This window comes from Cenococcum geophilum, assembly GCF_001692895.1.
Source record: "Cenococcum geophilum 1.58 unplaced genomic scaffold K441scaffold_64, whole genome shotgun sequence".
Lineage (NCBI taxonomy): Eukaryota > Fungi > Ascomycota > Dothideomycetes > Gloniales > Gloniaceae > Cenococcum > Cenococcum geophilum.
The window spans coordinates 557,814-571,904 of record NW_027137622.1 but is presented as its reverse complement, the minus strand read 5'-3'; the positions used below and the strand labels follow the sequence as shown (position 1 = coordinate 571,904).

At 42.4% G+C, this 14,091-nt stretch overlaps 2 protein-coding genes across 2 annotated transcripts; both read right to left on the bottom strand.

Moving 5' to 3' along the window:
- Position 1: 1 nt before the first annotated feature.
- Positions 2–3,455, bottom strand: K441DRAFT_587140 (DUF1446-domain-containing protein; the record flags this gene model as incomplete). Its single annotated transcript, XM_067644661.1, is given in 10 exon segments — positions 2–609; positions 664–803; positions 842–1,072; positions 1,122–1,324; positions 1,795–1,798; positions 2,517–2,692; positions 2,746–2,897; positions 3,089–3,092; positions 3,104–3,220; positions 3,276–3,455. Coding segments are annotated over 10 exon segments (1,815 nt in total), but the record flags the coding sequence as incomplete, so codon positions are not given.
- Positions 3,456–4,237: 782 nt separating this feature from the next.
- K441DRAFT_700303 (uncharacterized protein) lies at positions 4,238–5,745 on the bottom strand. Its single transcript, XM_067653240.1, has 2 exons — positions 5,504–5,745; positions 4,238–5,451 (listed from the first exon to the last, which is right to left on the bottom strand). Exons 1-2 carry the CDS (start codon positions 5,709–5,711, stop codon positions 4,361–4,363), a joined length of 1,299 nt encoding a protein of 432 aa, XP_067498265.1. The 5' UTR covers positions 5,712–5,745; the 3' UTR covers positions 4,238–4,360.
- Positions 5,746–14,091: the final 8,346 nt, after the last annotated feature.

Below are 14,091 nucleotides of genomic sequence, written 5' to 3'. Positions count from 1 at the left end.
CTTAAAGCCTCGTCCCCACCGCCCTCTCCTTCCTCCCCTCCAACAACGCCACGGGCACCTCAACGACCTTATCCCTCAAATAATCCGCCACGCCCTTCCCCAGCCCATCCAACCGCGCGCTCCCGCTGACGCCCCGCCCCAGAATCCCATACACGACGAAATGCACCGCCCCGATCCCCGCAAACTCGACCCGCTCGACGTGGTACGCGGCGTCCCAGTCGTCGCCCAGCAGCTGCGCCAGCCGCGCGCGCGTCAGGAAGCTGCGCAGCCAGGCCCACGCGCGCGCCGAGGCGTGCGCGCCGGACACGAAGAAGCCGATGTTGGCGTTGCCGGCTTTGTCGCCGCTGCGTGCGAGCACGATGTCGCCGAGGCGGGTGGGCTGCGTGGGGCCGAAGGAGGAGAGGGGCGTGGGGGAGGCGGTGTCGTAGTTTTCGCGCGGGGTCAGCGGCGCGAAGTGCGGTGGGGGTGTTGTGCGGGTTGTGGAGGGGGCGGAGGAGGGGGAGAGGATGTGGATGGCGGTGTGGAGGGACGATTGCGGGTAGAGGGCTGGATAGTAGGAGAGGTAGGGGCGGGGGAGCGCGAAGCGTTGGTCCATGGAATGATGGAAGCCTTGGGAGGGTCAGTTGGAGTGAGGAGCAAAGGGAGGGAGAAGGGGAGGGGTACCGGAGAAGTGCTGCATGAAGAATTCGCTCATCGTTTGCGCGAGGCCGATGTTGATGCTTGGGTCGGAGGCTTCCGCGAAAATGCGCATGTAGGTCGTGCTTTGGAGTTGGGATCTTGGATTTGGTTGGGGTACGCCCACCCTTTTATCAAGTCAGTTAATTGTTTTGACTGATACCACGCTGAGAGAAATATAGAGTCTTGCCTTTGGAATTCAAGAACGTCGAACTTGTCAAGGATTCCTCTCCGCTTTAGCCCGAAACGCATCATTCGCTCATATACATCCCATTTTTCGGTGGTTGCATACCCAGTAGCGTTCACTAGGATCTCGCTTTGGTAGCCGTCGCGATAGAAGATTGCCAGTTTGGTGGTTGGGGGAGGTGGTGCTCCACGAATGCCCCACACTCGGACTCTGCGGGGTGTTAGTTTAAGTTGCTCTTCGGGCCTTCCAAAGAATCTACCTGTCTCTTCCCACTTCTTCAACCTTCACGTCGTCAAGGATACCCTTTACATCGCTGTTTAGATATATGTTACCCTGCAACTCATACAGGAATTGACATTTGACTATATCGGCAGTAACCATGCCTTTAGTATTCTCGTGCTTAGTGATCACGCAGCTCCCATCTTTTTCGATTTCGGCAATCCCAAAAACGAGATCATAAAGCTGATCTATCCGCCCCACGGACTATTCGCTTACGCTCATAGTCCTACGCAGCTCAACGGAACACCGAGCTCAACGGAACGTGTACCCAAGATTAAGCCTTACCTATTTCCTTATACAATTAAATCACCACAACCATGCCTACAGAATCCGAAATTATTGGGATACGCGTGCAAGATGCACTTCGTGAGTTATTACGCATAAAAACACCCAATATTTAATTGGCAGCCCACCTATATAATGCGCCGTTTAAACGTGTCTATAACCGCGTTAACGGTATTAAGAGTAAGATGCAGAGGCCTAGTAGTAATAAGATGCTTAATTAACACCAGGAGGCTATTCTCCTATCCTATATCGATTAAATGGACCGCCTTAGAGTCGGCGCGCTGTTCCACTAAGTCTATAATTGCGCGCAGCGTATCCTTAAGCTCTATGCGCCTAACGGCACCGAACTACCTACTCTTAGACGCGACTAGACTAAGAGATTTCTTAAATAAAATACAACTACATTTAAATCCTTATCTATCCTATTAGGATGGGCAAAGACTAGCCTTATTTCATGTAATTCTGAGGTTATATTAACTAGATTGCGACGTTAAACAGCTATAGTGTGTCTATCTACGCCACTACCGACAATACTATAACTACCGCGGCTATAACCTATAGTGCCACAAACCTAATACACCGCGCAGCTTATAGATAACGATAAACCGGGTTCGTAGCTTTATTATTAAGCAGCCTAATAGGGTAAGGAACCCTTTATTAATACTTTATAAGAGCGCTAGAAAGAATACTGTGCTTTACTTATTAGTAGAGGAGGACCTATATTTAATATAGGTAGTAGTACGCGCCTGCGCAAAGCGTTAAAGGACTAATTAACGGGTTATTTAAAAGGGAGGCTTAATATCTGCAGTAGATGGACGGCTTAAAGTATTATAATAAGTTCAAAAGGAAGCAGAGAAGGCAGGTAGGGTGGCTGTACATGCGGTAAAAAAGCAGGTAAAGGAGGACGCTACACAACGTGCAGAGGCCTTAGACTCGTAATATTTGGCAGGATTGTAGCTAGGCTATTGCTTAAGGTGCTCCACCAAGAATTTCTGTATATATGTAGCCTACGTAGAAATCTACGGCTTTAAAATCATGTGGTGGGGCTCGTGTTCCGTTGAGCTCGGTGTTCCGTTGAGCTGCGTAGGACTATGAGCGTAAGCGAATAGTCCGTGGGGCGGATAAGGGATATTCGTAAAACCCGGCAAAGTTGGAGCCGGTCACGTACGCGCTACACTCGATCAAGTGCCCAGCTATAAGAGCGCCAGCTAGTCTATCATAATCAGTATCAGACCAGGAATACCAATACCACGCTGCGCCGATGACCTTCCAGATAATTAGTGCATCTGAATAAATCAATGGAAAGATCTTGAACTTACAGGGGAAGCATCGGCGACCCGCCCGGCAATGATGATATCAGCGCCAAGTTCCAGACCTTTAACTATCTCTCGAGCTCCAAGGTAAGCATTGGCCGATACGACTGGTTTTGATTCGCTCTCCACAAGCGCAAGCGTATTCTTGGCGAAGTGGACTTCCGGGTGTTGGCCACGGAGGTAGCTTTACTGCTGAGGTGTCGGACTCCGAACGACTACGGACACCGAAGGTTGAACTAGGGTCAATTCCTTATGTATATTAGGGCTCTTAGAGCCACCTTGAATCAAGCAGATCAATCGTTCAATTCTGTGTCTCTATCTACCAGCTAGCTTATGTCATTTTTGATACCTGCCTGGCTGAAACCGGGTTGTCTGAGTCTAGGTGAGGTGGAAGGCCATGCTTCTTGATATCTTTCATGATTGGTAGCAGATTATCACCTTCCACGTACGCGATCTTGAGCGAGAGACCCTTTTGTGTAACCTGATGCAAAAGCCATTATTTCGCTAATCGCAGCTTCATTGGAGAGTGAGCTCACCAACTCCTGGGTCTTCTCTGCCAACCCTTTCGGATTCAGCACACCCCCATTGATGATAACTTTAATACGCTTCTCCGCCAGCAAATCCACAGTCTGCTCGATACCTTCCCAAGCTGTAAGTTCATACCCAGAGTGCTTCCCTGCTGCGTGTGCCTCTGCATTTTCTGCAATGTTTAGTTCTGTTTCGCCAAGGAAGTAAGCCCTAATACCTAGTGTTCGCGTGATAGGTCTCGTTCCACAAGGTTTGTTACGAGCTCCGACTTTTTTTATGATTCCCCCTACACTCGTGGCTGAATCGCTCAACCACGACGGCTTAAAATACTTCTAAAAGTTCATCGATTAGAGAGACGGCCCGATATTTTATAGATATTGGGTCTGAATTGGCCTATAACCCCCTAGAGCCGTGCTTATTTTCTTCAAAAAAAAAGTCGTTGTTAAGGATTGTAACAATACCTATAACGTTATAATGTCGCAACAAGTATACGTATAAGAGCCAAAAACTAATCGTTTATAGACCTAGCTCGTGTAATTATTTTAAGCCTATATGCAGCCCTAGACTTTACGTGGGTGGCTTTATTATCTTTGTTAAATATTATATATATCCCCATACATATTTAGGCAACGGATGTCACAACGGACGTCGCAACGGACGTCGCAATGGGTATATATACAAGGTCCAAAAGTTGATCGATTATAGAGCTGGTTCTTGCGATTATTTTAAGCCTATGTGCAGCCCTAGACCTTACGTGGGTAGCTTTAACAATTCGTTAAAGAAGGTGACTGCTCTATATACAAATTAAGTCGCGTCGCTTAATAAAGTCTCAGACCATAGAATCAACTTTTTGACAAAAAAGGTTAGCGATATCCGCTTGCGGATATACGTATGTCCGCTAATTGATTCTACGGGCTTGCTGAGGTAAGAGATAACTGCACGCCAGAATACCGATATTTTGACACGCATAGTAAGTGCCAAGACCGCTCGCGCATTACACTCGTTTCCTATTATACCTAAACATGAATACCTCCCTTTACCACGTCTCCCATCCGAAGACAATATTCTCCCGTTATCACCTTCCTCGTATTCCTTACCTTCTCATCTCACCCATATTAATGCCTAAGGGCTGACCCGGCACACTCCCCGGTGCCTCGTACACCCCTGGTCCTGTAGGCCACACCTGCCTCCCATCAATCATATTTGCGTCGCCCATTGGAGGCGGCACGCTGCCTCTATGCGCCGGTGTAGCCCTCATCTGGCTCGCATCAGGCGTATATGGCGGCGCTGGGCTCATCGGCTGTCCCTGCGGCACTAATCCGCTGGTAGGCATGCCTTCGGGCGTATAGCCTATATGGCGCTGCGGGTGTAGTGGTTGGTAGGGCGTTGGTGATACAGTAGGAACAGGTACCGTCATTTCTGGCAGCGCTCCGGCAGCGTTAGGCTGTGTGTAGTACTCTGCTTGCGCACCACCCATTGTACTCGCGATGGCAGCACCAGCACCTACGCCTGCAACGCCGTTTCCCGCAGGCCCAACGGATGAATTGATGGGCGGCTTGGGGTCTACTGGTGGCGGGCCGCCTGCAGGTCCGTCACGGGCGAACCCGCTTGCCCCAGAAGCATTTTCACGGCGGCGACGCGTGAGTAAATAGAAAATCCCGAAACCTAGGGCGGCGAGGACGGCGATGCCACCGACGACACCGCCCGCGATAGCGCCGGCGGGAGTAGGTGTTGGCATTGGTGTTGGTGTTGGTGTTGGTGTTGGTGTCGTTGTCGTGGATAGCGATGCGGGTGGTGCAGATGAAGTAATAGTCGGCGGGGGTGTGGCTGTCGTGGTTAGGGTCGTGGTAGCCGTGAAAGGTGCGTATGTCACAGTTACAGAGCCGCCGTTGTATGTCGGGTACACAGTGACGACGGTTCCGGCTATAGCACAGCCGAAGTATGTGAATTCCGTGTCTGGGAAGACAAAGATGTCGTATTGGCAGTAAGGGGCTGCACTGCCGCAGCGCGTGATATAATTGTCAGATCGACAGGCCGCGTTGCAGTATCCCAATGAGGCGTAAGGAACGCAGGCTGTAGCCAGAAGGCAGTCGATGATGTCAGTGCCCGGGCAGCAGCCGAAAACGCCGTTGAAGGTATTGGTAACGCAGACGTCGCCATCAACTCTGCAAGTAACTGGACGAGCTGCGATGGAGTTAGTCGCATCGCGGACAAAATTTGTGTGCGTATAACTTACAGGAAGTTCCGCTAATGTAGCCGCAGGTGCTAATCCCTTGACGCTTAAAGAGTTCATACCCCTTTCCTATAGCTCCTACAAGACCGGTTGTAGCTGGGCTCCAGCCTTCGTGTGCAGGGTGGGGCTTATTAGTTATATCCGGTCCTGCCCATGGGATAGTAGACGCGCCAGGGAGCAGCGCAAGAGCTACCGCGAGGAAGAAAAACATGGCTATAGTAACGATAACTCAGATTACAACACGGTACAGATAAATAAATAAGGAGGAAGAATAATAGGGAAAAGAGAAGGATTAGGATATAAAAGGCTTACGGCTAAACCCTTAAGTATATTAGTTAGCTCCCATAACGTACAGCAAATAGCTACCGCGGTCTAGGCATTCTTTAGAAGAGCAAGGTCATTCGATATTACAGCTTTATTGGACTATGGCGACAAAATTCGAGACTGGCGGTAGATTGGAGGAGATTGAAAAAACAATTAACGGTGGCTAGCAGTAGAGCCAGTCTAGACTCTGCACCCTCTCTTCAATTCCGGTGGTTAGCGCAGCCACGTCTGCACGGCCTTTTTATAAGGGAAGTTTTGGTATTTTGCTGTTGAAGGGAAAGTTAATAAAGCACGCTAACCACTGGGTGCTGTAGAGCTATCCCTTGCATAGATGGTGTGGATGCGATTGTGGCCCGTGCACGACGTCAAAGAAGGTGAGGCTCGCTTAATTGGATTTTCGCAATAGTAATTGGCTAAGCACGGGCCACCATATTGCGCGCAAGGGACAGCCCTGCATAGTTCAAGATGGTGGCCCGTGCTTAGCCAATTACTATTGCGAAAATCCAATTAAGCGAGCCTCACCTTCTTTGACGTCGTGCACGGGCCACAATCGCACCCACACTATCTGTGCAAGGGATAGGCACGCGCGCAGGCGACAAGACTAACTAGGAAAAGGATGGAGGTATAAAAGCGGGGTATAGCCCTAAGGCTAGGCGTATTAATTTTAGTATTAACGGTATAAGTTGCGTTAGGATAGAGAATTTGCTAGGTTAAGCATTTATAGCGAGTTTGTATATAAAGGTCTAGCTCAAAGCCTTCTACCTTAAGCGAAGCAGTAAGGAACAGTTACGAAATTCTATGCGTGGACGGCGTACAAGCGCTAGCGCGAACGGACGGCGAGCGCAGCCATTCAGGCATAGTGAGACTAAGTAAATAACTAGCACGTATACACCACCCTGGCGCATCTCGCTGTAAGTGCCTTATTAGCGCTGCCGATCATCCGGAGAACACCGTCTCTTTTACTAGGTAAAATGGGGTTAGTCTCCGACGGGTCAGCATGCTTAGAAAAACGCCCATATTTAAATCAAATGAAGCTCTTCCAATTAAACGATTGTGAGGGATTTTGCCTGTATACTGATATCTATAGAGGAGCAATTAAGCGATCGTTAAATTGCTAAACGAGTATCCAATTCCTTCCTTTAAGCGCATACCTAAATCTACCACTTGGTTACGCCGCCTCTGGCTTTAATTATATCGCGCGCGCGTTACCTTAGAGATGCGATAAGGCGGTATAGATCTTCTTCTATCCCTTAACCCGTTGAAATTGGTCCTCATGTTATCGATAAGAGTCTACCAATCGGATTAGCTTAATTTAATGCCCGTGTACTCCCGATTCCGGTGTTCGCGCACAGACCACTTTCTCCGAGGGCCTCGACGGGGAAGGGATAATCTTACCCCACTCTTCCTAAATTACCTGTCACATTTGCTGCTCTATAAGGCCTATTGCAACGTTTAGTAATTTATTCCTTTATCTTCTTCTAAAGCGCTTTAATTAGATTAAGATTAGGGCTATTTGCGGGCTAATTAAGTCTTCAAATCCGGTCAGTTGTGTGGCTCTAATAGATTATACTGTGTGTGCGGTAGTGCCGTCCATGTATGTAATAGATGGGGTAGGATTAAACGGCACGATCACGAGTAGAGGTTGTTCAGATATTTCCATTTGATATTGGCGATTAATCCACATACGGCTAGTGGAAGGATTGATCGACACGCACTTACAACGAGATGTGACAAGGTGGTGTACAAGATGGCGGGGACCCTTTTGTGACGATCGCCCACCGCCAAACGAACACGACGCGACCCAAAAGGACATTGTCGAACCGAATGGTTCGACGGGGCTCGGTAACCAATCCCTTGTGTGGCAAACTGCGATTTTTGATTGGGGCGTATTTAGCCGTCCTGCTTCAGCTAGCATACCTCGGTTAGGCTAGTTAGTGGCGTTTCGGTAGACCGCACTACTAAAAACACGAAAATCGACCTAACGGAAGGTTGCTTTGAAAAGCCACTATAAAAGGTCATTAAATATATATTTTGAAGGAAGCGAGGTAGAAAGTTATAATATATAACGTCATAGTTATACGTTTCTAGCCCTTCTCTATTAACTGCTTGCTAATTACATCCCTTCCCCTAGTAAAATAGGTCCTATAGTTATTAATAAGGGCTAGCTAATAGATCTAATAGGATTAAGGCTTCATAACTATACGCGTACTTTTAATTCTAGTATTTATATATAAACTAACTCTTATAGGACCCTACTAGGGGAGGGGATAGGTATTTAAACGGTTTAATTGTTACGGACTTTATATCGGCAGTAGTATAACTACTAAGAGAAGACATAAATGGGTTAGTTAAGATGGTATAGGAGGCGCTAGAACCGATTAAGCTATAAGATAAGGGGTAGCTAAGTTATATAGCTAAGTTACCTTATAAGTTTAGAATGTGGGAACGTGGGAATATAGGAACGCGATGTACTAATATACTAATATACTAATATACTTAGGGCATTTCTTAGGCGTAGGATTATATACTTAAAGGACTACAGTCCCTACCTAAATAGTTCTTCTCTTTATAGTAAATCTTAGAATATAATTAGAGTTAATCTATTAGGCAACTTACTTTACTAGTAGTGTTTATATTATTAACTTCTTATTTACCTATATACCTAGCCTATTAATAAGTCTACCGTAGTATTACTATAAGGCCTTATTATATATTTACTACCTAGTTATAGTATTAATAAAGTTAAACAATATACTACCTAAAGTAGTAACTATAACGCTATTAACGGCAGTAATAACTTTAGGATCTAGAGGGGACACTAGTATAAGGATAATGACTTATAAGTAGCTATAATAAATTAACTTAGAAGTGTTATGGAATAAAGTAACGTTAATAATTAGGTACTACTCTAATAACTTTAAGGTATAAAAAGGAAAAAGATTAAGATGCTATTAATTAAAAGATTTATAGGAGAAAAGTATAAGCTAAAGGGATTCCTTATATAGATAAGGCTGAAGCTTTAGTATAAAGAAACTAAGCTAGCAGAGCTAGTGGATCAAATAGCGTATATAGGGTTATTTTTAATAAGTAGGGCATTAGAGTGGTTTATACCTTATCTTACGGAGATATAGTCTAATAAATTAGCAATTACTAACCTAGAAGCATGGTGTATATTCTTAAGTTAGAACGGATTTGCTAATAGACTAATATAGATATATTGAGATCCGGAATTAATAGCAATAGCTAAAGGAAAGCTATATTAACTTATATAGAAGGGATTAGCAATAGACTATATAATGCAGTTTTAAATACTAGCAGCTTAGACTAAATAGAACTAAGGAGCGTTAATAGTATAGTATAGAAGGGGACTAAAGGCTAAAGTTTAAACAACTATAATATTAATGGATAACCTAAATAATATAAGAGAGCTAATAAAATAAGCTATTAAGGTAGATAACTAGCTATACTAAAGTAATAAATTTAGCAGAATATAATAGGGACCGACGTATATAAGAAAGACGTAGTAAGTATCTAAACTATAGTATAGCGCAGAGCTAACAGACCTAAGTAGTACTAAAAAGTTAAGATAATAAGAAAAGAAACTATATATTACGGCACTGACCTAACGCATACTGTTTTATACTATCTCGTACTGTTTTCTACTATTAGCTAGCCCACTACTAGCTCCTTTGCGGCTGGCCCTACTATTTATATATAATACCCCTGTTTACCTTCTTCTTCTCTTTATATTATAACGTGGTTATTTAGCCTACCTATATTATAGAGCTGTAACAGTTTATAGTATCTCCAATTACGCCCTATCGCGATCTTTTCTCTTCTTAATCTATTATCTTTATTCTCCTAGTCCTTATTCTATCCTCCTAGTATAATTATAATCTAGTATAACCAGTAGCACTAAAATATAGTCCCAGATAATCTTAGCACAGTCTTAGTATAGCCTTAGCATAGTCCCAAGTAGTCTCGATAATCTTAGTATTATAGTTAGCCCTATAGACCCCAATTACTTTACCTAGATCTATTAGAATGGGCGACTATAATATAAATAATACCCTAGTAACAAACACCCGTAAAGCGCTCGCTCGCTTTTTTAATACTTCCTATACTAATATCGCCTAGGCAATTAGGAATGGTCTTAAGTACCCTAAGGACCTTAATATAACAGAAACCTCTTAGCACCTCTCTATTTATATAACCTTTTTAACTAGTATTAAGAGTGGTCTTTAAGCCGTCTATAATAAAGGCTAAACCGTAAAGCCCTAACTTAAAGAAGCTTAGCACAGAATTAACTCCCTTAAGATACTTAAACTACGTATATAACAATACGAATAGCAAGCTTTTATATATACTAAGACTATATAAAGTCTAAGCTTTTAGATTACTACACTTACCCAGACTATTGCTGATAAGAATACTGCTACTAGCTCCCCTCTTTTAACTAAGCCCTATAGAAAAAAGCGTAAAGTAAAAAATCTAACCCTATTTAACGGCAAGGGATTACTAACTAAAAAATGATTTTTTTTAAAATATAGGAAATAAAGATCTAAAGCGTTTTTGTAACCGACTACCGGTATCAGTACCCTGCTAAAACAGTACGCTGTCTCACCAGCGTACCACCCCGTCTCGACTGCGTATCACCCTGTTTTAGCTACGCATTGGTACCCCCTTTCATCTTATTTCTTACACCTTCCTCATGTATTTATACCACTTGATTTCCATAGATTTACAATGAAGTCGCTCGTTCAATACCCATACTGCAAAGCTTACAGTTTTCTAGAGGGATGTAAAGTGCTTTAAGACCCTAATGGACGATGTCCTCTATATATTAGATATACTAATAAATAAGGCTTATAACTATATTAAGTATAGCCTTAATATACTATGTATATACCTAAATAACTTAAGTAAATAGAACTTCTCTAATTAAGAGTCTATATTTATATATATAAGGAAGTACTATAAGACTATAAATATAACCCAAGCGGCTAAAAATAAGTTGGATACCTTAAGCTAGGGCAAGTATAACTATTAGTTCTAAAAAGTAGAGCTTAATAAGTTAATAATTAAAGCAAATAAGATTAAGGAATAAAAAGTGGACCTACTTAAAAAGAATATTTCCCTAAAGATAAAGGACCTAGCCTTTACCCTTAGCCGTAAGATCGGCGATGCTAACTATAAAGGCTAGAGTAAGTAGATAGACATATTCGCTTATAACCTATAAAACTACGCCTACTATACTAAGCTAAATACTGCTAGAGGCTATTGACCTATATTATCTAATAATAATACCTTAGCACTGGCACTATAGAATGACCTAATAGACCTTAACGCCGTTAAATTCGGCAGCGGTAGTAGTGGCCTCCCTAATAACGTCTAAAGATATTATATAGACAATAGACTCTACCTAGCGTATAGTTAACTTAGCTATTAGAAAGATGCTTATAACCTAAGCAGAACCTAAATCCCCTTCTAATACTACTACGCTAGCCCCCTTCTAGCCGCGGCGGATTCTTTAGTAGAGGGATAGTAACTAAAGCGGTAACCGCGGATAGGGATATAGGTTTAGATATAGAGACCTACCCCTATAATTCCCTTCCCTAATATAGCCTTAGCTAATAGCCCTATACGCGAATAATAGATAAGTACTTTATATTGCTACTAATTATAAAACTAGCTATATCCTTAAAAAAGTACCCTTTAGTATATATATACCGTCGGAGACTAATACATTAAGATATACTAGTTAAGACCATAGCTACTAGCTAAGCCCTATAATTTAGTTATTAAAAGGCCAACTTTTAGACCAAGTCGCCTCTAAGGGTTAAAACTATACAGGGAGGAGGATAAAAGGATTAGATCTATGCTACTAGATTAGTTAGACCTTATTTTAAGCCAACTGCTACTTAACCTTAGAATAGTAAACAGTAATAGAAATACTATCCTTATTTAGACCTACCTCTCCTTATTACGCAACCTACTCCTATAAGTTTTTATTAAAATAGTAAGCCTTACTAATACTAGTGGTATAGCACTAGCGTTTATAGACGAAGACTTGCTTATAAAAAAGCATAATATTATAATAAAAAGACTCCTAGTTCTAAAACCACTTTGCCTTACTAACGGACTCCTATCCAGCTTTATTACCTACTACTTTATAATAATAATAATAATAATAATAACAATTGGCCATTATACAGAACCTATACTTTTTTACATTATAAAGCTATTACCTTCTATACTAGTAATTCTTAGAATACCCTAGCTAAAAAAGTATAACCTAAAGCTAGACTTCCCCGCCCTAAAGCTTAAGTTTAACTCTAACTACTATACCTATAACTACCTCCTATAGTATATTCCTAGCTATAACTAAATAGTACTATACGGACGCATTATACGGCTAACGCTTAGATACCGCTAGCTAATAGTAAAAGAGGTGCCTAATACTAGTAAGCCAATATATGTAGTAAATAAAGTGGAGATTCTGGAAGACTAGACTATTACTCTATTTCTAAAAAAAAAACTACTGGAACTATAAGTCCCCTATATATACTTGCTTAACCTAAGTTAGCTAATAAGATACCTAACTTTAAGTTATTTGCTATACGTATATACAACTATACGTATAATAGCTAAAGGCATTATAGCTAAGACCGAAACCAAAGCAATTAAGATCTCCCCCCTATAACGCCTAACCTTATACCTATCTCCTACGCGCACCGTATAGGGCCACCGCTTTATTTCCGCCCCCTAGGCTAACTAAGCCGCGCTAGCCTAGCTGTAATACTAGAGAACTAGACACGCCCTAACCTAGACAACATTAGATATACTTATACTATTAATTTTACCCAGTTCTATAAATAAAAAGGCGTAAAGGTAATAAGGATCTATATAGCGGAGCTAGTAGAACTAGTTAAATAAAAAAACCACTAATAACTACTTAAAGAGCTGCCTATAGGCCTAATAGAAGTACTAAACTGTTATAGGACGGGGGCAGTAGCTATAAAGCGTATGTATTTAAGGAGTCTATAAGACGTTACGCGATCGATCGTAAGGGTCAAGGGCGTAAGGAGGTGATATACCTACGCGTAGCTAATATAAGCTGTACGCGAGGTGTACGCGAGAGCACGGGGCTCTCCTATAGAGGCCCCTGTAGTGGGGTTTTGTAATACTACCCCCCCTTTTATAAAGGCGGAGCTCCGGTAACGCTGTGGTTACTATATATATATAGAAGAGACACTTAAGGTATAGAAAAGAAGAAAAGGGGGGTATTGCTAAAGGCTTAAAATAATGTTATATAATAGGGCTTGGCATCTAAGAATCTAACTAATTAGATAACTTTAACCGCCGGTTAAAGTTTCTAGATATCTTAACGATATTCTAGTTACGTAATTACACTTTACTGTAATCTAACGGCAATTTAATAGTAATTTGCCCTTATATGGTAATGTATAACGGTTTAACTCTATAAGGGCTCCTATAGAGGATTAGGTATAAAGTCTCTGCTTAAGCCCGGTTTCTATAGGTTCGCATAGTAAAAGTTGCTAATTAAATCCTTTGCATTTTTGAAGTCTTCCTATACAGTCATTTGCGAAATATCGTGAACTCGGGCCGAAGTAAGCCCGCGCATCCCCCACCACCAAATTTTATGTAGAAATCGATGGAATTGATTATTTCTACCTACTTAGGCCACTACAATGGGCTGGCGCCTTCCAATTGAGGTTATAAACTAAATAAAACTTCGTCTTGACCTTAATGAGGATATACCTAATATAGCAGCAGCCTTAAAGCTCTTAAAGACGACTGTTTACAAGCTCTAATTAAATTGGGACCTCTGGGGTCAGCTATATACCCTACCTAGTGTTAAATTAGGTAGGCTAAGCGCTCTACTAAAGTATCAAAAGCTGGTAAGTAGTCTTAGTATAGTATTAAGGTTTACTAACGTTCCTACTAAATAGAGACTGCTTAAATTCCTTAATAACAGACCTACTGTATACCTTAACGAGATGTAAGACTTCCTCTTTAACGAATTTAATATCCAAACCTCTATATATACTATCCGCCATATTCTTAAGGTTGCTTAGTAGTTTAGAAAGACAGTCTCTAAGCATGCTACTTAGTAGAGTACACCCCTCCGTACTACCTAGCAAGGTAGGTAAAAACAATGGCTTACTAACTAGCTTATCTTCCTTAACAAGTCGGCTTTAAATAAAAGGACTAGTGATTGGAAACAGGGTTAGTTGCTAAGAGGA